The sequence below is a fragment of the Liolophura sinensis genome, chromosome 13, assembly GCF_032854445.1.
Source record: "Liolophura sinensis isolate JHLJ2023 chromosome 13, CUHK_Ljap_v2, whole genome shotgun sequence".
In the NCBI taxonomy this organism is placed as follows: domain Eukaryota; kingdom Metazoa; phylum Mollusca; class Polyplacophora; order Chitonida; family Chitonidae; genus Liolophura; species Liolophura sinensis.
The window spans coordinates 18,353,208-18,379,703 of NC_088307.1; the positions used below are offsets into that span (position 1 = coordinate 18,353,208).

At 38.9% G+C, this 26,496-nt stretch overlaps 1 protein-coding gene across 1 annotated transcript; it reads left to right on the forward strand.

The window, feature by feature from the left end:
- LOC135480944 (integrator complex subunit 5-like) lies at positions 1 to 25,252 on the forward strand. The gene is made up of 21 exons (XM_064760876.1): positions 1 to 48; positions 1,442 to 1,646; positions 3,550 to 3,653; positions 5,009 to 5,163; positions 6,098 to 6,190; positions 7,495 to 7,702; positions 8,323 to 8,440; positions 9,054 to 9,129; positions 11,041 to 11,144; positions 13,235 to 13,427; positions 13,881 to 13,989; positions 15,233 to 15,423; positions 16,040 to 16,236; positions 17,386 to 17,504; positions 18,461 to 18,658; positions 20,426 to 20,688; positions 21,549 to 21,619; positions 22,500 to 22,648; positions 23,277 to 23,381; positions 23,741 to 23,774; positions 24,150 to 25,252. The coding sequence occupies exons 1-21, from the start codon at positions 1 to 3 to the stop codon at positions 24,260 to 24,262; spliced, it is 2,853 nt and encodes a 950-aa protein (XP_064616946.1). The 3' UTR covers positions 24,263 to 25,252.
- Positions 25,253 to 26,496: the final 1,244 nt, after the last annotated feature.

The following is a 26,496-nucleotide window of genomic DNA, read 5'->3' on the forward strand; positions in this document are numbered from 1 at the left end:
ATGGCGGCTGCCTCGGAAGCTCAGGCGGGGCCTCCACAAACATCTCAGGTTGTGATCTTTATCCTACTCTGTCTTGTGTTTTATCGTTGACACATTGTTTGAAAAAGGCAACTGTATGACGTATATGTCTCTTTTTGGTTAGAAGAGGTGCTCAAGTTTGCATAAAGCTACTAACAATGTGACGAAAATTAGGCACATGGTAGTGTACTTAGGTTTTTTTTGCTAGCAGTTAGCCCTGGTTCACTACTCTCGCAGGGGCTCGCATAGTCATAGATTGCTCCCCTTCACCCTGCTAGGATGAATTGTAAAATTTAAAAAAAACAAAAAAAAACAAGCGATTACTAACCTACCACGCCCATCCAGCCACTCCTTTACAATGCTTAGGACCCCAGGGCGCCTGAGTATTAAAATCCTGAGATGTTCATCATCCCAATGAGAAATATCCAGCTATATTTATTTATGTCCCAGTCTCCGCTGACTTCTCATTTACGAAATGATCGTCATCTGGACGACGTGCAAAATTAATTCCCGCGAATATATTTTTGGAGAAAATCCGCGAAAATCAATTCCAGCGAATAGTAAGTAATTTACAGTACATGGGTATAGAGTATCATATGCATCAAATAGATGAGAAAATGAATAAGGGCGGAAAGCAAGGGTATCTGATTTGCTGATCCCCTCTCTCTTTACCGATGTCCTACTTCAAGACAAATAATCTGATTGCACTAAAACTTTCGTCATCTTGTCCATTAATAACTAAGCTTTATATTGGGGGCAAGTACATGGCACGTTTTGCTATATTTCGTGGCCAAAACATGTTTTATAAACAGTGCCTCCCACCAAGGATGGACCAGCTGAAAGTTCAACTGGTGAGGCACAAATCAACAGGTTTGGGTTGGAGGCTTGGGGATGAAATTATGGGTGAGAGGGAAGTTAGGCCACTCTGTTGAGATGAACTTGCCAGCAGCAGGCTACAAATATAACCCAGAAATTTTAAGTGTCGAGTAGTTAGAGGCCTAATTTTCCCACAGATTAGTGTGCTGTGAGATTTGCAAATCATGGCTTAGTGAAGAACTCCTACACTCTTTGAATTTAAATAACATGGCTCTTGTCTTAGCTACACACATTGTAAAGCAATTTTGTTAGTCTTGTAGGATATTCTGAGGCAAGTATGTAAATTTACACCATTTGAAGTATGGTAAATGACCTGACATTTCACCCCAGATATTGCATTTTTTAGAGACAAATAAATGTCCCAAAACATTACATTTAGTGCTGAAACTTACTTCATTTTTCCAGTAGGATTTTATCTGACCTTCCAAATGAACTTCGAAGCTCCTAAGATCAATACAACCCTCATAATCAGGAAAAATTTGAAACTTGGTCATGGACAAATTTTGAGGTTATTTATGGTAAACTTATATCATGTCTTATTTTAAAGGATATTCTGGGTCAAGTACGAAAATTTATCCGTGGTGCAAATTATGAGGAGAAAGTATCTGGGGAGGAGTTGTGCCAGTCTGCGCTGTATTTGCTGCGGACATTACCAGCGGCCAGGCACGCTGTGCTGGAGTACCTCTGTAATGTCTTCACTGAGGCGGTCAACTCACATCTACTGCATCTCCAACTCGAAACAACTGTGGCAGGTAGTGCATGCTGGGATACTATGGAAATACTGCTTACAGTATCGAAATGAAATATTTATTTATTTATTTAATTGCTGTTTTACGCCGTACTCAAGAATATTTCTCTTATACGACGGCGGCCAGCTTTATGGTGGGAGGAAACCAGGCACAGACCGGGGGAAACCCACGACCATCCGCAGGTTGCTGGCAGACCTTCCCACATACGGCCGGAGAGGAAGCCGGCATGAGGTGGACTTGAACTTAGTGAGAGACTCCTGGGTCATTACATCGAAATGAAATAAGAGGAAGAAGTTTTTAACAAATTAATAATTGTTTCATTTCAGTGCGATTATTTGGAGATATGATCTTTTGTCATAGAGTGGGCTTAGGAGCCTCTCACCAATGCGGCCTGTGTGAGTTCATGTCCGGCTTCCTCTGGAATCTGTCCTGTTTCCTTCCACCATGATCCTGGCTGTCTTTGTGTATATTTAAGTGAAACATGCTTGAGTGCAGCATAAATCACCAATCAAATAAATAAAGTTCTCACACAGGCAGTCAACTCAGATTTGCAGTACTCCAGATTGAAATGAAAATGGCAGCTAGAGGCAGGAAACTTTTCCTTGTGTTATAGGAAAATTTTTTTATAAAAATATTCTTTGGCTTAGAAGTGCTAACATTTTTTTTTTTAATATTCTTTAGAATTGCTAAAATGATAAGATGTTTGTGTGTGTTAGGAAGTTTCCTTTTTTTTTATCCACATGGATATCATATTTGGCAAATACATACATGTGATATAGATAGTGTAGTTAATAAGAATAGAGAAAATAATAAAAGAAAGGTTACTAGGTCCATCTAGAAACTAGTTTTGTAGCTGTTACATGTTATGCACAGGAAAAGAACCATTGAGGGACAAAGATTTATTACAAAATACTTTTGTAATGTTGCAGTTCGGAAAATGAGCCGTAAGCATTGTATGTTTGAAATACAGGTATAGTCTATTTCACCTGAAGTTTAGTGTTTTTCAGGTGACACATTTTTACTTGATTCTGATGGATTCAGCCGCCATTTAGGGCCACTTAAAGAAATTTGTGTTGTTATGTTTGGATTAATTTCTTATCAGAAGAACTGCTGTGTTGACATCAAAAAGTATCAGTTTATTCATGGTCATATGTGCTTCTCAAAGTGCCAGCTTTAGGTAAAATACAGTAATGTAAAAAGTGTACCACTGGAAAGAAAAAAGAAAGAGGAAAAAATCTATAAAAAAATAAATAAAGCCCTCTGAGAGATCAAACCTCCTCCACAGCTATGGTTACAAAGTCCCCCAAGCACTGCAAACAAGGGGACACTACTCTGTCCTTAAAATTGAAGAATTATTCTAAAAAAAATAAATTCCTGGAATTGAATCCAAATTTGGACCTCATTAAAATTTAATAGATTTATCATTTATAGTGAAAGGTAAACTTGTGCACAAAATTTCATCCAAATTCCTGAACACTCTGGTGGCTCAGTTGGTGGAACGTAGTTCCACAGAAGTGGCACTAGATTAAAGGGAAGTGGAAATCTGTCTTGCAACAAGGAGGCACATTAAACGTGTATGCATTCTAAGGATTCCTTCGTTGTCGTATGACTTAAAAATTGTTAAGTACGATGTTAAACCCTAAACACTCACTCACTCATCCAAATTCATACATGACTATCGCCTATTCCATAAAATGGCAGACAGGAAAAACATAACTTTCAACAGGTAATAAATAATAACTCTTCAAATTTAGTATGATTGCTTGACTTTTTACCCCCATTTCTTCAAAAATCAAATTACGACAGATTTGTTAAATGTCCAGTCCTGCCTAAGACTTCCAAAATGTCAGTCTTATTAGATACATATACCTACACTTCACCACTTTTATTTCTTTTTTTTTTTCAGATGAAGATGGAGTGAAGTTTGACAATATCATACAAAATGCCTCTGGAGTCCTGTTGAACTTTGTCAGGTCAAATCCAGCAGCCTGGGCACCCATCATATCCAGTGTAAGGCATTATTAATTATTAACCCAAAGGGTATTTCGTCAATTACGCTTTTGATAATCATTGCATTTATCAGAAATTTTTTTTTTTTTTTTAACTTTAAGCAAATTATGCCTTCATAATCTGTGCATCCATCCTCATGGATGATATTAACCGGATTAAAGCCATGCTTTTCATTCGTTGCTTACAAAGTTGATTTGTGGCCTCCGTGGCTCATTTGGTTAGCGCGCTAGCGCAACGTAATGACCCAGGAGCCTCTCACCAATGCAGTCAGTGTGAGTTCAAGTCCAGCTCATGCTGGCTTTCTTTCCAGCTGTACGTGGGAAGGTCTGCCAGCAACCTGCGGATGGTCGTGGCTTTCCCCCAGGCTGTTCTCGGTTCCCACCCACCATAATGCTGGCCACCATCGTATAAGTGAAATATTCTTGAGTACGGCGTAAAACACCAATCATATAAATAAATAAACAAAAGTCAATTTGTAACCTTGCTTCATGCTGAACTGCATTTTCATTTAAAATGGAATCAAGCTGTTGACAAACTTGCAAATATATTGAATTTTTTTTATAGCTTGTGGCATGGGCCAGATAACTATTGCCTAATACATGTCATATATGATATAATAAATTAAGAAATAAAGGAATAAATGAAATTAAGAAAGAATTCAAGAAAAGATTTGCACATGTATGTTTTATGATTCATGTGTACTTGCCCCACTCTCTTCACATCTTCATTTGAATCAAGCCAGACACTTCAGCATATGGCTGATTAATCTGAGGAGATGATTGAATGCTCCAGGGAGCATTTTACAACAGCAAACCAGTAACTAATGGCCAGCCTACCTGACTTTTTTGTTCCCATTCATGTAGGGAGTCAATGGAAGGTGCTTTTGTTATCAGATCTTACCTGTAATCAGCGCCTAATGCTGACAACATACCTTTAGTCTTCAACCTTTTCAACCTCCTCTTGCAATCAGTATTTTGAAACATTCGGAGAAAGCGGTAGAGTGTAAAGAAATAATTTTTATGTATAGTTTTATGAAGCTTAGGTGTTGAACGACACAAACAAATCATTTTTTAGCTTCATTTTCATTATAATTGTGTGCTTAAATTCCACTGAGAAAAAATGTTTTAGTGGTTGACGATTTACAGTACTTGTGTTGTTGTTGTTACATCTTTGCTGTCCAACATCAAGGAAACTATTATTAATTTGTTTGCATATTTGGAAGATATTAATATTCATCAGCTTTTAAGTTGGGGGAATCTTTCTGTTGGATCAAGGTATTAAATATAGGGTCTGACGTCATAAAACAAAGATACATACCTGAGTTTAGTACTATACTTTATTCGTTTCTCTTCAAGTGGTCATTGGAGTTGTTAGGTCAGATCAGCAGGAAGTACTCTCAGCGTCACGGGGTGCCACACTCTGACAGCCTTAATGAGGTGTTACAGCTTTGGATGACCTGTGGTGCCACCAAGGCGCTCATAGAAATCGCCACCGAATGCTTTGATGCCATGTGAGTGTCATAAAGTTTATTTGAGATTTTGTAAAACAAATGTGCATGTTTGTTTCACATGATTGTATGGAGAATCTAATAAAAGCTTCATATTTATTTGATTGGTGTTTTACGCGATACTTAAGAACATTTCACTCATACAACGTCGGCCAGCGTTATGGCAGGAGGAAACCAGGCAGAGTGCCGGGGAAATCCACGGCCATCTGCAGCTAGCTGACAGACCTTTTCACATATGGCCAGAGAGGAAGCCAGCATGAGCTGGACTTGAACTCACAAGGACCAGATTGATGAGAGGCTTCTCTTGTCATTGCACACTGCTAGCACTCTAACCACCTCTGCCACGGAGGCCCTCTAAAAACTTAATAAAAAAGCTCACTGATGTGTCATTTGTTGTTTAGAATGACATTTGACTAAGCATTCTAGTCTAGTATTCTCGCACACATCAGTCCTATTGTGCACTATGGCTGTTTCTATTACCTCCTCCGTTCACTGACCACCCGCATGTAAATGGATATATTCTTGATTACACTGTTAAATTTCAATCAGTCACTCATTCAGTCATACATTTTCCTTTCATGGTGTATTCGATGAATGTTCATGTTGTCTTATATGATGTTCATAAACCTGTGCAAGTGTTCTGTTTTAATGACTTGTCAAGTTTACTGTCTAGAACAGGTTTTGTTTTAAGGCCATGTTGGAAACTTTTAAAGCATTCACTGGGTATATTTCTTCTGTTTGTATGTCTTGGCATCAAAAGTGTGTTTAAAAACGTTTAAATGACGATTTGTGCTGTGTAACATTTGTTGGAAGATCGCTTGCCTGCATTCAAACAACGTGGTGTGCATGTTCTTCATGCATCGAAAAGTTTTTCATCGTATAAGGGACAAATTCTTAAATATGGCGCTAAAACAACATCAAATTTTTCTGTCCCCAGGGTTTGCGGGGCACCGGACGTTTGTGTAGACTCGCTGCTGGAAGCGTCGGTGAAGTACAGCCCCTATTTTGACTGGGTCGTCGCTCACATTGGGTAAGAGTGATGTGTATTATTATGATTTCAAACACCAGCCTGTTGATGCTTCTCTGAATGTTACACATGATCTGAAGATAAAGTGTTATAATGTATTGAGGGAATTCTGAGGAATTATCATGTAAGCTGACATGAAAATTATTAAAGAAATGTGGCTAAAATCAGACATATACATGTATGTTCACCACTGTGTTTTGCCCTTAATTTTTATCACGTCCAAGTCACTTTGACCTATCATGAAACGGTAATCATAAATTATTTATCATAAAAGTGTTTTTTAGATGAACTAGAATGTATATATTTGATTTGAGGGTTCAACAAAGTTGTCTGTTGTACATGGGCGTGTATTTCATTGGGGAATTGTTAAATTTCCTCCATACGGCTTAAAAAAAAAAATTATAGTCTCCCAGCAACCTGCAGATTTATTTATTTATTTATTTGATTGGTGTTTTATGCTGTACTCAAGAATATTTCACTTTTATGACGGTGGCCAGCATTATGGTGGGTGGAAACCGGGCAGAGCCCTGGGGAAACCCACGACCATCCGCAGGTTGCTGCAGACCTTTCTACATACGGCTGGAGAGGAAGCCAGCATGAGCTGGACTTGAACTCACATTGACTACATTGGTGGGAGACTCCTGGGTCATTATGCTGCGCTAGCACGCAAACCAACTGAGCCCCCTGCGCAGCCTGCAGATGGTTGTAGGTTCTCCCCGTCCCAGTTTGCCCTCGACATAATGCTGTCCATCGTCATACAAGTGAAATATTCTTAAATACGGTGTAAAATACCAATCAAAGAATTAAATGATATCATATAAAGTTATCTTGCATGGGCTGTCCAGATCAGTTTTCAACCCTCAGAACTGTCTTAAAAGTGTGTCTTCAATTACAACAGCGGTCGCTGTGAGGTCAAGTCCAGCTCATGCTGGCTTCCTCTTCGGCTGTACGTGGGAAGGTCTGTCAGCAACCTGCAGATGGTCGTGGCTTTCCCCCGGGCTGTGCCTGTTTTCCACCCACCATAATGCTGGCCGTCGTCGTATAATTGAAATATTCTTGAGTACGGTGTAAAATACCAATCAAATAAATAAATAAATAAAAAAATCAATTACAACATAAGTTACGCTGCTTTTGCTTCAAAGCTCGCCACAAGTCATTTTGATAGGCCTGACCTGACCACAGCTTGCTTCTAAAAACATGCCATTTCAGTGGGAGAGTGACCTCAAGGGAGATAATAAGGTAGAGGGTGATAATCTTAATAATAAGGTGAGGGTAATAATCTTATTTGTGATTCCGGTCAACTTCAGGTCTTGCTTCCCGAAGACAATCATTGCACGAGTACTTATGTGTGGGCTTAAAGATTTCTGCACCCACGGAGGAGGGCAATCAGAATCCACGTCCTCCGCGACATCAGAAGATAAGACACCTAAGATGGCGTCAGTGGTGGGAATTCTGGGACATTTGGCATCCAAGCATGGGCAGGATATTCGCAGGTCACTCATGACCTTATTCCAGGTTTGTTCTTGCCCTGTGGTTAACTGTATGACTCAAGGAATTTGATTGTATAGCTCATTTCGCAAGCATTAGATCTGGGCACAATTAAGGCCTTATTAATTTGTCAGAATTTTCACAGTAAAGGCTGTTTTTTCTCTTGCAGTTTATGGCTAAAATAATTTTTTATGTGAGTTTGATTCATTTTTCTATGAAGTATTTTACATAAAATGGAAATGGAGCGGGATGTGGTTAGAGGTCTTCATTCACTTGTACATTGGTTACAATTCAGCCTTGGTGACAGTAAGCAAAAACGAAAACTCATGTGGCTAATTAAACAGTCTTATCGTTCGTGGAAGACTAGTTTTATTGCACCAATATGGTGTGCATATTTACGTCACATGTGTGAAAGTTTGTCAATAACTTGCCAGTGGTTGGTGGTTTATGCCGAGCACACTGGTTTCCTCACCCATAAAACTGACATCCATCGTATAGAAGTATATTTATAAAAAGAAAAAATGTAATTGTACAGTTCTGAACTAAAACAATTTTGCTTAAGAATGACACAGTTTTATTTTCTTGTTTCGAAGCTGTCGTTTGCGTGATCATTTTATCAACTTTTATTTGAATTTTTTGCTTTGTAGGAGAGTCTTACAGCGGAGAATGATCCTAGAAAGCTATCGACTGTTCCGTTCCTCTTACAGCTGGCGTCCATGTCTCCCATGCTGTTACAAGTGCTAACCACAGATTTTCTGAAGGCTTGTTAGTTCCAGCTTTTTGTCCTTCATAATTTTATACTAATATGACCAGGTTTGAATGGAAAATGTTTTCATATAATGTTATTTACATGCATATACTCAAAATGACTTAAAATTTCGCCCATAAAAGTGCATTTTTAGAAGCAAATAAATGGCACAAAATAAAACTTACATTTTTCCCGTAGAATATCAAACCATTTTCCATGAAAACCTCAAAACTTCTAAACAGATTTTTCATAATCTGGAAAAATGGGCAAATTAGTCATTGATGAAATTAGTCATTTAGAGTAATTTGTGTTTATTTTGCAAGGTGAGGCCAGATTTTAATTATTGTCAAAAAGCTCTCAGATTATGATGTAGTTTTAGTATAATTCAAGAGTTATCGGAGAAAAACATAACTGAAAACTTCAGTTTTACTCCACTGTTTGGTATGGTAAATAATAGAAATAGCATTCGTGTTGGTTTGTGACTAACTATTTTGGCTCAAAAAGTTGATACTGGTTCATTGATAAACTTAATTTTTGCTATGATGGAACTGTGCGATGGTTAAGCAAAACACTGCAACACACTGTGACAGGGTCAGTATCTAAAGGTTTCATTGGTGGATATTTTTTCAGTGACCCCAGAAGTCGTGAACAAGCTCCGCGAGCAGTTTTCTCAGTGGCACTCGTTAAACCTTGGCGATTATGACAGGTAACAAAGGGACATAACTTGTCCTATTAGCATTGTAGCCACAAAAGAACAGACAAGTGTCAAACACTTGTGTGGCTACTTTGCCTAGCTACAGTTTGGAGGTTAAAGTATTGAAAGAATTTGTAAAAATAAAACAACGGAATTACCAACTTCTGGATACAATATTCCCACATTTGACGTGGACAGTTGAGCACTTTTTGGAAAATACAGCCCTTGTTCACCACTACTAACAAAATTGTCATTGGAAATGTTAGCCTGCTATCTGTAAAAGCACTGTGTCAGTGATATTCTTTGGATGTTCCATACACAGGAAAAAAAGGAAAGAACAAAAAACCCCTTGAACTTTAACAAACTCACAATACCCATTATGTTTGTTTCTGGTGATAAGTGAGGTGATAAGTGAGGTGATCAGTGAGGTGATAAGTGAGGTGATCAGTGAGGTAATCAGTGAGGTGATAAGTGAGGTGATCTGTGAGGTGATAAATGAGGTGATCAGTGAGGTAATCAGTGAGGTGATCAGTGAGGTGATCAGTGAGGTAATCAGTGAGGTGATCTGTGAGGTGATCAGTGAGGTGATCAGTGAGGTGATCAGTGAGGTGATCAGTGAGGTGATTTTCAGAAGTTTAAAACCTGATAATAAGCTGCATGTAAAGGACATTGTCGGGCACAGACTAGTCTGTTGGGCACCATTTCATTGAAGTGGCACAGTTTTGATATAATATGGATTTATTTATTTATTTGATTGGTACTTTACGCCATATTCAAGAATATTTCACTTATGGTGGGTGGAAACCGGGTAGAGCCTGGGGGAAAACCCATGACCATCTGCAGGTTGATGGCAGACCTTCCCACATACGGCCGGAGAGGAAGCCAGCATGAGCTGGACTTGAACTCACAGTGACCGCATTGGTGAGAGGCCCCCTGGGTGATTGCACCTCAGCCCCGTAGACCCCCACATAATGGCGAGTAACAGCATATGATGTGGCCACACATATACAGGTACAAAACACCTTCTCAGCTTCTTTCTTTGGTGTAAAAATGGCTTTAAACTACAGTTTTCCTAGTCCCCCGTGGTCAGTCCAGAAATTAAGTAGCCTGTTGAGGTGAAGTCAACAGTGATAGCTGTCAAAACAACTTTGATGTGACAAGAGCCTGAGCCTAACCTGGTCTCACATTTCGGAATCCCAGTATGTTCATCAATGACGTTATTTCCAAAAATTTTCGACAATTGATGGAAAACATGCCTATTTACTAGGGACTACATTTATAAATATGCCGAAAAAACATTTTTTTCTGTCTAATTTCTTCTTTGAATATCTGTCTTCATTTTTCATAAAACCATAATCAAACGTTGGTGGTAGCACAGCTGACATTAGAAATAGTATAGCACAAGCTTTCATTGATTTCATTTTCGTCAGAAACTGTCCAGAGTTACATTCAGTCTTGGATTTACGTAATTTTGATGTGTAGTCCTCATATTTTGCACATACTTATAGCACTATGCACAATTTTACAAAATCATACATGACTGGTGAGGTATGTGACTTTAAATGTTGGGTTGGTGTTCAGCATGGAGGGGGTAGTGCAACAACTTGTTGACCCGTATCAGTATAACGGCTCGAGCGGGGTGGCTTGCTTACCTTTGGTAAGGCGTCTCAGTGAAGCAGCACTAGATAAAAGAGCGATGGAAACCCGGCCTGCAACAAGGAGGTACATTATTACATACACCTTAAGGATTCCTTCGTCGTCATATGAATTTTTCATATGAAAAATTGCCGAGCACGACATTAAACCCCAAGCACTCACTCACTCACTCACTCAAATGTTGAGCATTGTGCAGAAGATTATGTTCAGCTTGGGTTTGCTTAATTTTGATGTTTATTCCACCTTTCCACTCTGTCATGTTTTCAGCTTGCTCAGTCTGTGTGTTCACCTTGTGATGAAGAGTGATGTAGGGGCTCATCAGGTGCTACAGTTCCTCCTCGATGTGGCCTTCCCTTCCCCCCAGTCAGCAGGTAAATAGACAAGCCAAATTGAGGAGAACCAAGGGTCCTCCGTGGCTGAGAGCGTTAGCACGCCAGTGCAGTGAAATGACCCAGAAGTAACTCACCGGTGTGAGTCCAGCTCATGCTGGCTCACTCTGCGTCCGGATGTGGTTGAGGGTTTCTGCCCACCATAATGCTGGCCGTCATTGTATATTTATTTATTTGATTGGTGTTTTACGCCGTACTGAAGAATATTTCACTTATACGACGGCGGCCAGCATTATGGTGGGTGGAAACCAGGGGGAATCCATAGGTTGCTGGCAGACCTTCCCACATATGGCCAGAGTGGAAGCCATCGTGAGCTGGACTTGAACTCACAGAGACCGCATTGGTGAGAGGCTGTGTGCAAACCAACTGAGCCACGGAGGCCCCCGTCATCGTAAAAAGTGAAATATTCTTTAGTAAGGCGTGAAACACCAATCAAATAAATAAATAAGTGAAAGGGAATTATGCACATTTCAATTCACACTAAGGTGTGTCATCCATGTTCTTTCTTGCTTTTTGTCAGGAGACCTGGGATCAAACCCAGGTCAGGTCATATCAAAGACTGTAAAAATGGTACTTGTTGCTGTCTCCCTGGTTGCTCAACTCTGAGATATTGGAGCAAGAAAACAGGACTGGTTGGTCCTGTGTCAGTATAATGTGACTGGGTGGGGTGTCTTATTTTTCGGCATGATACTTTAATGGCGGTGGCATGGACTTGCCACAAAAAGATGTAGTATATGTACACAACCTAATGACTTTTTGTCACATGACTCTAAAATTGTTGAGTACCATGTAAATACCTGAACATACATATATACTGAACAAAAATATAAATGCAGGAAGCAATTTTATATTTTTTTTTTCTCAGTATTAAGTCAGCAGTTAGGGTAAGTATTCATTGTCAATCAAGGTTTCATTTTTTACCAGAGTTTCACATTTTAGGGCTGTAATCCAGGAGCTATGGCAACGTGAAAACAGAGTTGTCAGTAATCACAGTTCACACTCTTCATGATGCTAATGGTGGATGCACTCGGTTTTGTAAACTGTGATTACTGACAAGATTGGGAGAAAAAAATATTAAATTGCTTTGTGCGTTTATATTTTTTTTCAGTATATGTATGCTTAGGTCTTTACATGGCACTCAACACTCAATATTTGAATTTTCACGCTGCCATAGCTCCTGGATTATTGCCCTAAAATGTGAAAATCTGGTGGAAATTGAAGCCACAATTGATACTGATTACTTCCCCTAATTGTTGAGTTATTTGATTCTGAGAGAAAACAATATAAAAATTGGCTTCATGCGTTTATATTTTTATTGAATATTTATTCATATGTGCATTCCTGTTTTTGAGATATTGATGAATGAATGCTTAGTGGTGAGATAATGATTTATGAATGAATGACTGCTTATCGGTGAGATAATGATGAATGAATGCTTTGCAGTGAGATAATGATTTATGAATGAATGAATGAATGCTTCACAGTGAGATGATGATTTATGAATGAATGAACGCATCACAATGAGATAATGATTTATCAATGAATGAACGCATCAAGATGAGATAATGATTTATCAATGAATGAACGCATCAAGATGAGATAATGATTTATCAATGAATGAATGCTTTACAGTGAGATGATGATTCATGAATGAATGAATGCACCACAGTGAGATAATGCTTTTTGAATGAATGAATGCTTTACAGTGAGATGATTTATGAATGAATGAATGAGTCACAGTGAGATAATGGTTTATGAATGAATGAATGAGTCACAGTGAGATAATGGTTTATGAATGAATGAATGCTTAAGATAATGATTTGTGGGCAAACCATTAATGTAATACTTATGTATCATAAGAGAACAGTGGTCAGTCCTGATGATTGCCAGTGCACGAAACAAGAAACCTAAGTGCGCACTAACACTATATTTCAGGGTCAAAAAGAATATAAACAAAGTCCACCCTTTGTCATTTCACAGTCATGGGTTATTAAGAGTTGTTGAGATTGGCATATCTAACCCCTGAAATAAGTCACGTATAATATCTAAAACCAAAAATTTTCACTCCTCAGGTTCCATGCAGACAGAGGGTTATCATCCTCAGGTACAAACGATCTGCCTGTCTGTCCTTGAGCAGTTGACCTCTGACCTTCAGAAGGCCGTGTTTAATCGTCGTCAGAGTTCACAGGGAATCCCGTTTCTGGCATCACTTTCGTCCTGTTCCACGGATCTCACTCGACAGCTGCTGAATGCTGATAACCAGAGGTTTGTATCACTCACTGAAATATGATACTTGTAAATTTCCTGGGCTCCTTATTTTGCAGAAGCTGTTTGAATTATCGTATTTACATTTAAGTTGCGTTCAGCCTCTTGAAAGGTCTTAAATATATTAACGGGCTTGGCAGAATCCTGCCATTTTTGTTTTCTTTTCTGCTTTGAAATTATGTAAATGTTTTTCTGTGATGTAAATCCGAAACCTGCAATGAAACTCTTTTCAAAGTAGACCTGAGAAGTACAGTCAGTTACATCACTGTAAGTGCCATTTTAACAAGGAATATTTGATTCATTGATTGTTATTTTAGGCCTTACTGTGATGTCATCTGTCATTTTTCAGTGAGGCAGCACAATAACATGATGAGCTCAGCCTTTCTATTTACTGACCAGATTTCACCATGGCAACAGATCTGTGATAATTTGTTTCTTTTTACTGTTTTATAGCAGCGAGTGGATAGTACGTATCCTCGGTTACATCTGTCTGTACAATGACGTGGGGTGTGCTTCTACAGTTCTCTGTCAGATCATGACAGAGGCCCAGACACCCAAACAGGTATGCCGTTTTTGGGCTCCTCATATGTATTAGGTCAAGATATTGTGAGAAAAGTTCACCTAAAATTTGGTATGCAAAAATGCACGTTCCTATAAAGGCCTTGAAACTTTTGATGCTAACACTGACAAGTTTTTATGATAAGAAATTAATCAAACTTCACAAAAAGTTCTTGTTTGGCACTTGACATTAAAGACTTGACAAATACTAAACACTTGACAAAAGTTAAGTTCAGTATATCGGCTATATTGGAGTGATTTTTACTTGGGCTGGTACACTTAAAGAGGTATGCAAGCATAGGCTTAACCAGTGACCTTTCCACCTGTCAAAGTGAGCACGTTAAATAGAAAACGGGTGCTATTTGGACACCCTGTTTTCAGCACTTTTAACAAGGGAGAGTTGGGAGGAAATGAAATCTGGACACCCTGCTGTAACAAAATGGCTCCAAAAAGGGATGTGTGGACACCCTCTTTCACATTTCTCGCTTGATACCGTAATAAATTGGCATGAGGGTAAAACATTAACATTTGACATTCAGGTACCTAGTGAAGGTTGTTGTTGTACTGCACTACCAGGCATTCCTGTTCCCTGTACACATGATCCATGATGCCTTATCTTGTATACTTGAACTCTGTCTTTATTCTTTGTCCTGTGATATTAATAATAATATCTCCATGCCAAAGTCAGAATGTCATTGATTTGCTGTTGATGTCAACTTACCCGGTTTGCATGTTTGTCCCCTGTAAAATGTGTGCTGTGTTAAAGGTCTGGGAATTTGCAAAGATCGTAAATATACCCTATTTTTTCAACTTTCTCGCATATGAAAGAGTAACTTTCAGTGCAGTTTATGGACATTTTAAATTTGATTTTGGAGATAAAACTACGTCGGTTGAATTAGCTAATATCAAGGCGTCACAAAAAGTATTATTTTATCATTCAACAATTCAAATTGCCTTCACGACATGCTTGAGTAAACACTTTGCAAACACGTGAAGAGGTTGAAGAATTACAGTAACTGGCAAGGTACATGTATAAGACAAACACATTACCAAAGTTTCATTTTGTGGAGATTTGCACCAGGTGTTTTGGGCAAAACAAAATGTACACAAGCTAGAATGAAAATATTTATGAAAAAAAAAACATTTTGGATATGTCGCTGACTCTGCTCTGCAATGACTATTTGGTATGTCCTGCAAGCTGTTGAGGAATAGGGCCAGTCAGGTGTGTCTTTACCGTGTCTTTACAGGTATCTCGTTTTATTCACCTGCAAACATTTCTGGAGACCAGGATGAGTAAGATCCTGCGAGCTACAGTGGACAAAATCGTGGACGCTCTTCAGCCTAGTAGAGGGATCAACAAGGCAGAGGTGTTGCGCAATTTATTGTATGTTGTGAAGTGGGAGAAAAGACCCACTGCACAGGAGAGTGAATCTGTCAGGTAAGAGTGTAACCTGATTTTAAGTATGGCTATAAACGTATATGAACTTGTATGTTATTTTGTTTTGTTTTTTTATGAATTTTATGTAATGATTAAAACATTTAATTTTCCAAACATATATGCGAGCTGTATTTGCGGAGACGGAATATTTATCAATTAAAATGTGATAATGGGCAGGGTGACAACAGTAAGGAAGAAAAATTAACCGGTTGGATATGCTGTGTTTGATGTTAAAGATGGCAGAAAATGATGAATGTATATGGAATAAAACTCCTTTTGTTCATGAAATGTGGTTTGAGGGAAAGACAGAATCCATCTTACACACAAAATATTGATGTCTCCATTAGCTTTAAGAGGATAGATGCATGCACATTTCAAAGATGCACCCTACCTGAAAAAGAAAAAGAAATCTCTAACGGTAACCAAGAGCAACAACAATGGCATCCTTTCCATATATTTATTCCATTGTTGCTGAATGCCACATTCCCCAAAGAGCTGCTCAAAGATATATTTAAAAAGAAAATTGTTCACATTGTTCATTTATTATTTTATTTTCATTTTCAGCTACCTGTATGTTATCATCAAAATCATCCTCTTTCTCTCTATTTCTTTTCAGATGTTTACTTCACACAGCTCTTCAACCTCACATCACTCTGTTCTCATCCTTGTTAAATCACCCTGATGACAACATTGCCGTGGCAACCTTAGAACTGGTTCAGGTTATGGGAATACCACGCTCCTTGCAGTCCAATGTCCTGCTTCATCTCTGCCACTCACTAACCTCCATTTTGTTCAGAGCCTTTGGAAACCCAAGTAAGTGTATTTGAGTTTGTGCTACAAAATGCTACAACTGGATTGGAGGTGTAAATTTTGGTGTTATCTATAGTGTATGCAGAGTTCAATGAAATGGTTGCTCCTGAAACCAGCCTGTACAATTAGATTACCATTATCAATGCTTGGTGAAGAAGGGATGCAAGTCATGTGGTCACACCATTTTTTTGTTGACAGTATTTGAAGGAAATAAAATAAGGAAGATATACTTTCATATGGATTTATTTATTTATTTGATTGGTGTTTTGCGCTGTACTCAAGAATATTTCACTTGTACGATGATGGCCAACATTATGGTCGGAGGAAACGGGGCAGAGCCCGGGGGAAACCCAAGACCATCTGCAGGTTGGGGCAGACCTTCTCAGGTACGGCCGGAGAGAAAGCCAGAACGAGCTGGTCTTGAACTCACAGCGACAGCAGTGGTGAGAGGCTCCTGGGTCATAACGCTGCGCAAGCGCGGTAACCAACTGAGCCACGGAGGCCCCCTACTTTCATATAGAAAGTAAAGAGAAACATGTAAGGAAACTGTTAATAGAATGTCACTAAGTGCAGCAGCCTTTCACCATTTTAGGGTAAAGCCCAGTTTAAACTCTTCTTAGATCCTTTATCATGAGTTTGTAGAAGTGTAACTCTTCAGTATGGAAATGGATACAAAGTGCTCCGAGAGCACAAACCTCTGCCTTGTTACAAATTTGCGCACTACAAACCAAGGGACATCACTTTGCAGTTCTCTCTCCAATCCATCAGTGATGAGGAATGGTTTAGAAAATTACCCACCCATTATTTTAGTGGATTGGTAAACTCCAAATTTCATCTGAATATGAGCATAACTTTTTCTGTATAAAAAATTGCTGAAATACAGACAAATAAAATAAACCCCGACCAAAATGTTACCTTCAAGGTATTTCAGCAATGAAAAATTGCTGAAATACAGACAAATAAAATAAACCCCGATCAAAATGTTACCTTCAGGGTATTTCAGCAATGAAAAATTGCTGAAATACAGACAAATAAAATAAACCCTGATCAAAATGTTACATACACGGTATTTGGTAATAAAATGTTTCATTCTTATTCAAGAGATCTGTTTGTATCATTGTTGATACATGTTATTCTTACCTCTCTCTTCAGGTGCAAAGCAAGCTGGGAAGGTGGTGAGACTAACCAAGACCTGTGTCAACGCCCTGTGTGCTCAGCCGTGCGCCCAGAGTCTTATTCTAAAGGGCTTAATTGAGGGGTCGTTAGCACCTGTACGTATGCTGAGAAAAGTGCCACCATCAGTTAAACATTGTTTCACCTGGTCTAAGTGCAGTGACTTCACCTTCACAATGGAGATATTGAAAGCCATTCTTTTGTCATCAGTTATCATAGTGAAGATTAATTAAAAGGGAATGTAAGTGTAAAAATGAAGTAAGCCTCAGTAGAAAGACAATTGGAAACTCTATCTGGAAAAACATATACTTTTATTTTTGAGATTTTTAAAAAAAAACTTTTGGATGAAGTCAGATGTTTTGATTGTATAGTGCACTTTATTGACCATATTAATAGTGTATTTCCTCAGTGACAGTTTTACATTGCAGTCTAACATTCAAGAAAAAACACTTATTTCCTGTTACTGAAAAAATATACTTTTTGTGAAGTGCAGAAATTGGCCAATCCATCCAAAGTAACTTGCCAAAGGTCAGTGGTGTACTCCCAGCACTTGGTTTTCCTCAACCCTATTGTATTTTTGGGTTTCCTCAACCCATAAGACTAACTGCTATTGTATTTTCGGGTTTCCTCAACCCATAAGACTGACTGCTATTGTATTTTTGGCTTTCCTCAGCCCATCAGACTGACTGCTATTGTATTTTTAGGTATCCTTAACCCATAAGACTGACTGCTATTGTATTTTCGGGTTTCCTCAACCCATAAGACTGACTGCTATTGTATTTTTGGCTTTCCTCAGCCCATCAGACTGACTGCTATTGTATTTTTAGGTTTCCTCAGCCCATAAGACTGACTGCTATTGTATTTTTGGGTTCCTCAACCCATAAGACTGACTGCTATTGTATTTTTGGGTTTCCTCAACCCATAAGACTGACTGCTATTGTATTTTTGGGTTTCCTCATCCCATAAGGTTTCCTCAACTGCTATTGTATAAGTGAAAAATTCTTCAGTATTTACACAGCCGTCAAATAAAAATCAAGTAAATATTTTCTTTCAGGAAACACGTGAACTGTTTGGAGGCAAAATTGACCTGACGACAGCTAAGGCCCCTGCCCCGTCCCCCGTGTCACTGTTTGAGGAGAACTGTAAACACGGGGTCTCCATGACACTTCCCCAGTCCCACTCCAGTGTCTTCCACGCCGGTATCATTGGCAGAGGTCTCAAGCCCAGAGAGAAACCATCCTCATTCTCTAAGGTATATTAAAGCCCAGGGGCTTGTTCACAAAGAACATGTAGTGCTACGTTCATGTAACTACCATGGCTACGTAATACTTACAGTACTGATAACCATGGAAGTAAAGTGAATGTAATGTTACAAGCGCTTTGTGAAATGGGTGCCAGGGAATTTTATAGAACATAACAGACTTACAGATGGAGAGTGAAACCAGAGATGCAACAACAGTGCGATAGCTGGCAATTGGTCACACATAAGTGGTGAAATACGGCCTCTTGTCAGTTTGTCTCATTCAGGGTTTTATTCTGATAAACTCTTTATGTAAATGCTTAAAATAGCAGCAAATTCCATGCCATCTTGCCAAATGTCTTAAGCAGAATTAGGTAAAAAAAAAAAAGAAATGCAGCAGTGTTAATTGCAGAATATTTTATTTATTTATTTATTTGTTTGATTGGTGTTGAACGCCGTACTAAAAAATATTTCACTTATGCGATGACGGCCAACATTATGAAACAGGGCAGAGCCCGGGGGAAAATCCACGACCATCTGCAGGTTGCTGGAAGACCTTTCCACTTACGTCCAGAGAGGACAATATTAGACATCAATGATCTAGAAGTACTCATCTTGCTGTGTTGTCATCATATTTAATGTACAAGCACATTGCAATGCAGAGACACTAAGCCTCGTGAGTGCCTTAATAGTCCACCAGCAGAACCCTGGTTTATGCAGGAATAAAAGATAAAATAATTCACAGCATGGAGAGTAAAACCAGAGCAGTTACAACAGTGTAATAGCTGGCAATTAGTCGCATGTAACAAGTGAAATACTGCCTCTTGTCTATTTACTTTCACTACTTTACCTGGGGCCTTGGTGGCAAAGGGTTGTTGACAGTGCTCATAGGGTTTCACCATAAATTCATTTTAGATCATTTACCTTCTACCAATATGTCAGAAGCATAAGTCCCATCTTGCAGATGAAAATCACAGTTGTGTTGTGTGGGAAAGTATGTCAGTAACTTGCCGTAAGTTGAGGGTTTAGTTCCAGGCACGTCCACCCTTGAAAATTGAAGCTCTCATATGTGATTGACATATTCTTAAGCAGGCTACTCCCCAGAGATTTTGGAACAAGAAGCTATACTTGTTAAATCAAATTTTCCATATTTATCAAGAATAGCTCAAATTTCTCCTTTCAGAAAATACCAGAATAGTATCTTTACTATTTATGTTTTTAAGTTTGAAAATGTTATAATACAACTTGCTTTGTAAATTTTATGAACTTTATTACGGATTTTGGGCAGTCATACATGCTCAGATGAAGCTGATATTTTTGTGAGTAGTAGTTACTTCTACTTTTCTGAAATAATAGCGAAAATTCGATTGGATATGCATCGATCAAAAAATGTTGGTATAACCTCTTTGAACACCACTCAATCAATCAATCAATCAATCAAACAGTCCTCGTTTGCAAAGGTATATAATTTGTGTATAATTACACCTCACCCACCTGTATGTTGACTGTAAAGCTGTCATTTTATAAAAATACTATTTCTTGACGACTGAAATTCGCCAACTCTTTCTCATGTTTGCCAGGTGTTTACTCAGACATATTCTGAAGGCATTATTCTGTTGGCCAATCTAACCAGTGCAGCTTTGTCTCCAAAAATCTGTCTGAAAATCTGCATAAATTGCACTGAAAGCTGCTCTTTAATATGCAGAAAGGTCGAGGAAATAGGGTTCATTGAGTCATGATAATTGTATTCTCTTGGAATGTTCTTTTTGTTTTTTCTAGGACCAAATACAGCGCAATAAGAGCCACCTACTGGATGTATTGTGGCTGGCCAGTAGCATCGTCAGTGTCTCCCACTACCACGGATCAGGTGATGCTGTCTCCATGGAGACGGATTCAGGGGAGGTAAATACTCGAGGCTCAGGACCGTCACCCACTCTGAGTCGTAAGATCGCAGGGATGCTGGTGCACTTGGTGACCCCAGACGTGTTGTACAACAGCATTGCGTGGCCTGAAGAAGATTTCCTGCGGGCTACTATTGAAAGGTTTGACCAAAGTCTTTATGGATCAGGGGTGGGTTGAGAAAATGTGGTTTATATGCTAATGTTTTAATTTCTTGGGCGCAGAAGGGGTTTGGGGCCTGAATGTTCAGCATGCTAGAGTAGTGCAACGATCCATGAGCCTCTCACCAATGCGATCACTTAGAAGGTATATCCAGGGCGTCTTTGTTGAAGTTAACAGGGCCACTCACCAGTGTTGTTGTGAATTCAAGTCCAGCTCGTGCTGATGTCCTCTCTGGTCATACGTGGAAAGTCTGCTGGCAACATAAGGAAGGGTCTGGGTTTCCCCTGGTTTCCTCTTACCATAATGCTGGCAGCTGTCATATGAGTGAAATATTCTTGTGTGCAGCATAAAACACCAGTCAAATAAATAAATAAAAATATTACCAATATCTTCTTGCCTTGACTGTTTGTGGAGCCTTGGAAGCACGAAGTGTTCTTCAGCTTTATGTAGCCTTATATGAAGTACATTGGACACCATTCGTTTGTGTGGGGTAAGCATTGCAAAGTGATGATCTAGTGGGTGAAAATTTGAATGACACGTGTATTTTAATGGCCAAAGACTGTTCGTTTCTTCCTGCTTGGGAAACTGACTGCTGTCCTAGAAGTGACTTTTTTCCTGTGCAGTAGGACCAGTAGAATGTAATCAAAGATCTGCAGTGCAACATGAGAGCACTGTAGTTGCTAATGATTTCAATGCCCACTCTTTTGCCTGTGAAATTTGCCCTGTAAGAACAATATTTCAATATTTTCCCAGAGATGTTTGAGCTTTCAAACTTCAAAAAAAGAAATGCTGTTTTGTTAACAAATAATGTTAATGATGTCTGATTTTTTTCCCGCTGCAGAGATCTGCATGTGTTCAAACAATTTGAGGAGAATCCAGTCTTGTGGGACGTTATGGAGCTGTGGTCCACATGTAAGTCAGCCAATCATATCTCAGTATGCTAATTTTAATGTTTTCACATAATAACAAAAAATCCAACAAATAAGAACATGGTATTGTAACTTTCAGATGTTAAGTTCACCTGTTGTTGATTTTATCGGGTTGAACATTGTATATCCACATGATTGTATCCACGAAGGTACCCATCTACCATATATTGGAGCACAGATGTTTGTGTGTTTCTGCTCACCTGTGTTTTCATGTTCCAGCCCAGATGTTTGTATGTTTCAGCTCCCCTGTGTTTTCATGTTCCAGCCCAGATGATTGCATGTTTCTGCTCACCTGTGTTTTCACGTTCCAGCCCAGATGTTTGCATGTTTCTGCTCACCTGTGTTTTCATATCTCAGTCGAGATGTTTGCATGTTTCTGCTCACCTGTGTTTTCATGTTCCATCCCAGATGTTTGCATGTTTCTGCTCACCTGTGTTTTCATATCTCAGTCCAGATGTTTGCACGTTTCTGCTCACCTGTGTTTTCATGTTCCATCCCAGATGTTTGCATGTTTCTGCTCACCTGTGTTTTCATATTCCAGCCCAACTGTTTGCATGTTTCTGCTCACCTGTGTTTTCATGTTCCAGCCCAGATGTTTGCATGTTTCTTCTCACCTGTGTTTTCATGTTCCATCCCAGATGTTTACATTTTTCTGCTCACCTGTGTTTTCATGTTCCAGCCCAAGTGTTTGCATGTTTCTGTTCACCTGTGTTTTCATGTTCCAGCCCAGATGTTTGTGTGTTTCTGCTCACCTATGTTTTCATGTTCCATCCCAGATGTTTGCATGTTTCTGCTCACCTATGTTCTCATGTTTCAGCTAATATGTTTGCCTGTTTTTGCTCACCTATATTTTCATATTTCAGCCCAGATGTTTGCATGTTTCTGCTCACCTGTGCTACGCTCGCTCACCGCCACACTGATCATCCATTTTGAGAACGCCAGGGACAAATCCGCGAGGAACTCTCCTAAACAGCTGGAGTATGCCAGAAGGGTGGTTTACTGTTTGAAACGGGTAAGTGTCAAAGTGGTGAGGTCGAGGATTGTTATGCCACCAATTAGCTGGTTTTGAGCGTGATTTGTTGTTGTAATCATCACCACTCTCACTTCTTCAGTCATGCAAGACAGCTTTTCAATTAAATATATTATGTCATGTTCACAAAGAACTGTCTTAAACTGTTTAAGAGGGGCCTGGAAAGGTCTTCCGGCAACCTGCAGATGTTCCTGGGTTTCTCCTGGGCTCTACCTGGTTTAGGCCCACCATAATTCTGGCCCCCTTCTTATAAGTGAAATATTCTTGAGTACGGCGTAAAACACCAATCAAATAAATAAACTATTTAAATGAATACTTATGAAAGAAATATAGAATTCAGGGATTTTTAAAGTGAAAGTTTCACACAAAAGTTCTAATGAGTGTTTTGTGGAATCATATTATGAAATCATCTGTTTTGATTTTATTTTATTGCTCTTACATGTATTTAGTGTTTTTGCTTCTAAATGATTGATCAGTGTGAAGTTTTAGCGATGACTGCGAGACCACTACCACTACATGAACTGAATTGATCACATACATTTATGTTATCATTGCGAAACACGGTGACCGTTTATTTCTCATTATGTTGGAAATGTCAATTTATCACCAGGGCAACATGCTGCCATCTCCACTGGGGATGATTGGGGAAATCTTTCAGGATTTGTCTCCCTTTGAGGTCCATCTCTTGTTACTGAACTCGTGGAGGTACATAAAGGTAATGCACTTTAATATTTTTCTTACATATTGTCTACAGCAGTCATGCAAAACTGCTGAACACCAGGCTGCAAGAGATAGACCATTTTAGGGTGTTGATGCACTATAAATTTCTGCACTGCTGGTTTGCACTCAGTGAAACTATGTGAGAATTTTGTCTGTTTGGTTAGAATTGAAAACTTTTTTGTCAGTGTTACTTCCCACCCCTGTGGAGGTTACCAAGGTAGCAAATTGCAGTGACTTCACTTCTAGCAACCACAGCCCTGAAAAATGGTGGTCATGCTAGTTTGATTTTTTGATAGATAGGTTGTATATTGGCTTAATATTTGATGGTTCAAATAATTGTTATTTATGTTTTAGGAAAATCCCCCTCAATTGGATGGACCTCCAAGAGGTAAAATGATATTATGTATAGTATGTGATCATAATTTAATTTAATCATAGTTTTTGTGTTTTTATATATAATTTTGTACCACAGTAGTTATTTGATGTCTTATTTCATGAAAAGTTGTCAATGTCTGGGTACAAGGTTGAATTTCATGGTTATCTTCACCATACTTGCCAAAAACAGCCAAAAGTTATTTAACTTTTTTCTGGGATATCTTTCCAAGTAAAATACAATAAAAAATGTAGTTCTTTTTTTGAACGTAATGTGGAAAGCAAATGAGAATTTGTGTTTTCTGTAATACAGAATTGGTTTTTTTTTTAGCGAGAGTATGAAATGAGGAAAATGGCTTTGATGGTTTTACTTCTTTTTTTTTTTTTTCAGAGTGTGATTCGCATTATTTGGATGTACTTCGAGCAGTGTTGCACAAAAACATCGGGAAGCTTGGCCACCATTATTCTAGGATGTTCGACATTGCTAACAGTACAGCGTCATGACCTTAGACAAGCTGCCAGTTGACCTTGAGAACTGCACAATGAATTAATATCACCATATCATGCATGACCTTGGATATGCTGAAGATTGACCTCGAGAAGTTTAAGGCTAATAACATTACCATGTGATTACCATTGGACATGCTGAAAGTTGACCTTGAAAAGTGGAAACCTAATCCTACAGCCTTGTAACATTAAAAAGTGCTTACATGTAAAAATCCTCTTTGAGAAAAGTTTCTGTATCATTCACACAAACAGTCAGAGGCCACTGTCACAAAATTTCATAAATCAGATGATACTTTTTTTTCCCGCAAATGCCGAACTGTTGTCCGTTTGACCAGTCAAAGACCCTGAACATAGGTGGCCTGTATAACGTCATGCCCATTTTTATACCATTACGTGATTGAAATGGTAAATGTGTGTGTCAAGAACTGGCTCTTAAACAACAACTCTTAACCTGCAAACACACAGATACGCATTTGCCGAGGCGATCAAGTCCATAAGTCATAATCATGTATTCATTCATTCATTCATTCATACATTCATACATTCATGAGCCATACAGTGTTCTAAGAACTCTTTGTTTTTGTTCTCATTTGTCATGCAGTCTTCTTAGAACACTTTGTATGGTTTTCCTTTGCCATGCATTATTCTAAGAACTTGTGTTGTTTTCATTTGCCGTGCAATTCACTACGAATTCTTTTTGCACTTCGGGAGACCACAATTTTTGTGGAATGGCAATAGTAATCGTAATACAACAACAACAACACAGCTTTGGTTAAAAATGTAATATCTTTACCAGGTACATGTTTTTGTCGTTATTCATTTCAAGTATCAGTTGTGGTGCTAAAAACATCATCATTTCGTTAAGCTATCATGAAGTCAGACGTCATCATTGCTAACCACAGAGTGCCATCAATATAGCAAAAGTACAATCGAAGACAGGAAAGAGACGTTTTAAGTGGGAAGTACATAGAGCAGTAATACATCATCACCATCACCATCATCATCATTATTAAGGTACTGCATCGCCGGATACCTTTCCATTGTATATTAGCTTAAACACCTTGCCAAAAGATCTAACGAAATATTTTTTCGGAGATTCATTTAAAAAGGTACGTGTATGTACAGCAAAACCATGTCCGCATAACCTCGGATCACTGTGTGTCAGTTGTCAAGTACTGCTGGGGATGTTCATGTCTGTACCACGTGAGCAAATATAGCACAGTACTCCGCCTAGAACTGACACACTACTACAATCGTCTGACGGCTTGTCCTGTCCTAGACCAAGTATTCTGCTCAGTCTGAAAGGCTGTCGGGGTTTTGCTTTGTATATGTATGCCTGAGTAGGTCTGACTGTAGATTTGTAGTCATTTTTATTACCTTGTAATATTAAGGGCAGAATGACGCGAGTGCCTCTCACCAGTTGGATGGCTACGAGTTCAAGACAAGCTCATACTGTCTCCTCTTCGGTCGTACGTGGGGAGGCCTATCAGCAACCTGCGACTGGTCGTGGGTTTACCCCGGGCTCTATCCTGCTCCTTAATGTTGACTGCTGCCATACGATGACAGAAATATTCTTGAGTACAACGATAAACCACCAATCAAATAAATAAACAAATAAATAAATATCAAGTGGTTAGGAGATTGGGCTTAGTTGGCACTGGGACCCTATTGGTTTTGTATTATGCTATTAATTGTATGAAGATTTAGAGTATTTAAACCATGTTTTTGACAGCCTGTTCATAGTTTTCCTCAAAGCCCCAGGAGACCCTCACCAAGGACGTGGCTTTTACAATCCAGTTCCTGTGATGCCAGGAAACAAGCACATGTATTCCATTCTTGCATGGTGCGATCTCTGGCAAGGACTGGCAAGTCAAAATGTGTGAAATTTCAATAAATTTTAGTTGATTGATAGAAGTCGTAAGAAATAAGAGTTTCTATTTCTGCTAAACTATACGACAGATCACAAGGTGTGAACAAAGCGTGAATACTTCAATACCCAACAAGGGCGCCAAGATATCCAGATAATACTGCTTTTGATCTCTGGCTGTCTGTTTTGTCACCCAGGAAAATAATATATCTTCAATTTGTCTCTCCTCACAAGAAACAGCGAAAACTGTCACAGGACCCCCAACCGCCCACCTCGCTCGATGTATGTATGCTTGGGGTTCAACATCGTACTTAACAATTGTTCAGTCATATGACGACAAGAAGTCATGAGGTGTGTGAACATA

Bases quoted from the DNA above. Each gene is read 5' to 3' on its own strand.
- LOC135480944 (XM_064760876.1), top strand. From the start codon at position 1: ATGGCGGCTGCCTCGGAAGCTCAGGCGGGGCCTCCACAAACATCTCAG. The intron at 49-1,441 runs GTTGTGATCTTT...CTTATTTTAAAG, and splicing joins GGCCTCCACAAACATCTCAG to GATATTCTGGGTCAAGTACG. The intron at 13,990-15,232 runs GTATGCCGTTTT...GTGTCTTTACAG, and splicing joins AGGCCCAGACACCCAAACAG to GTATCTCGTTTTATTCACCT.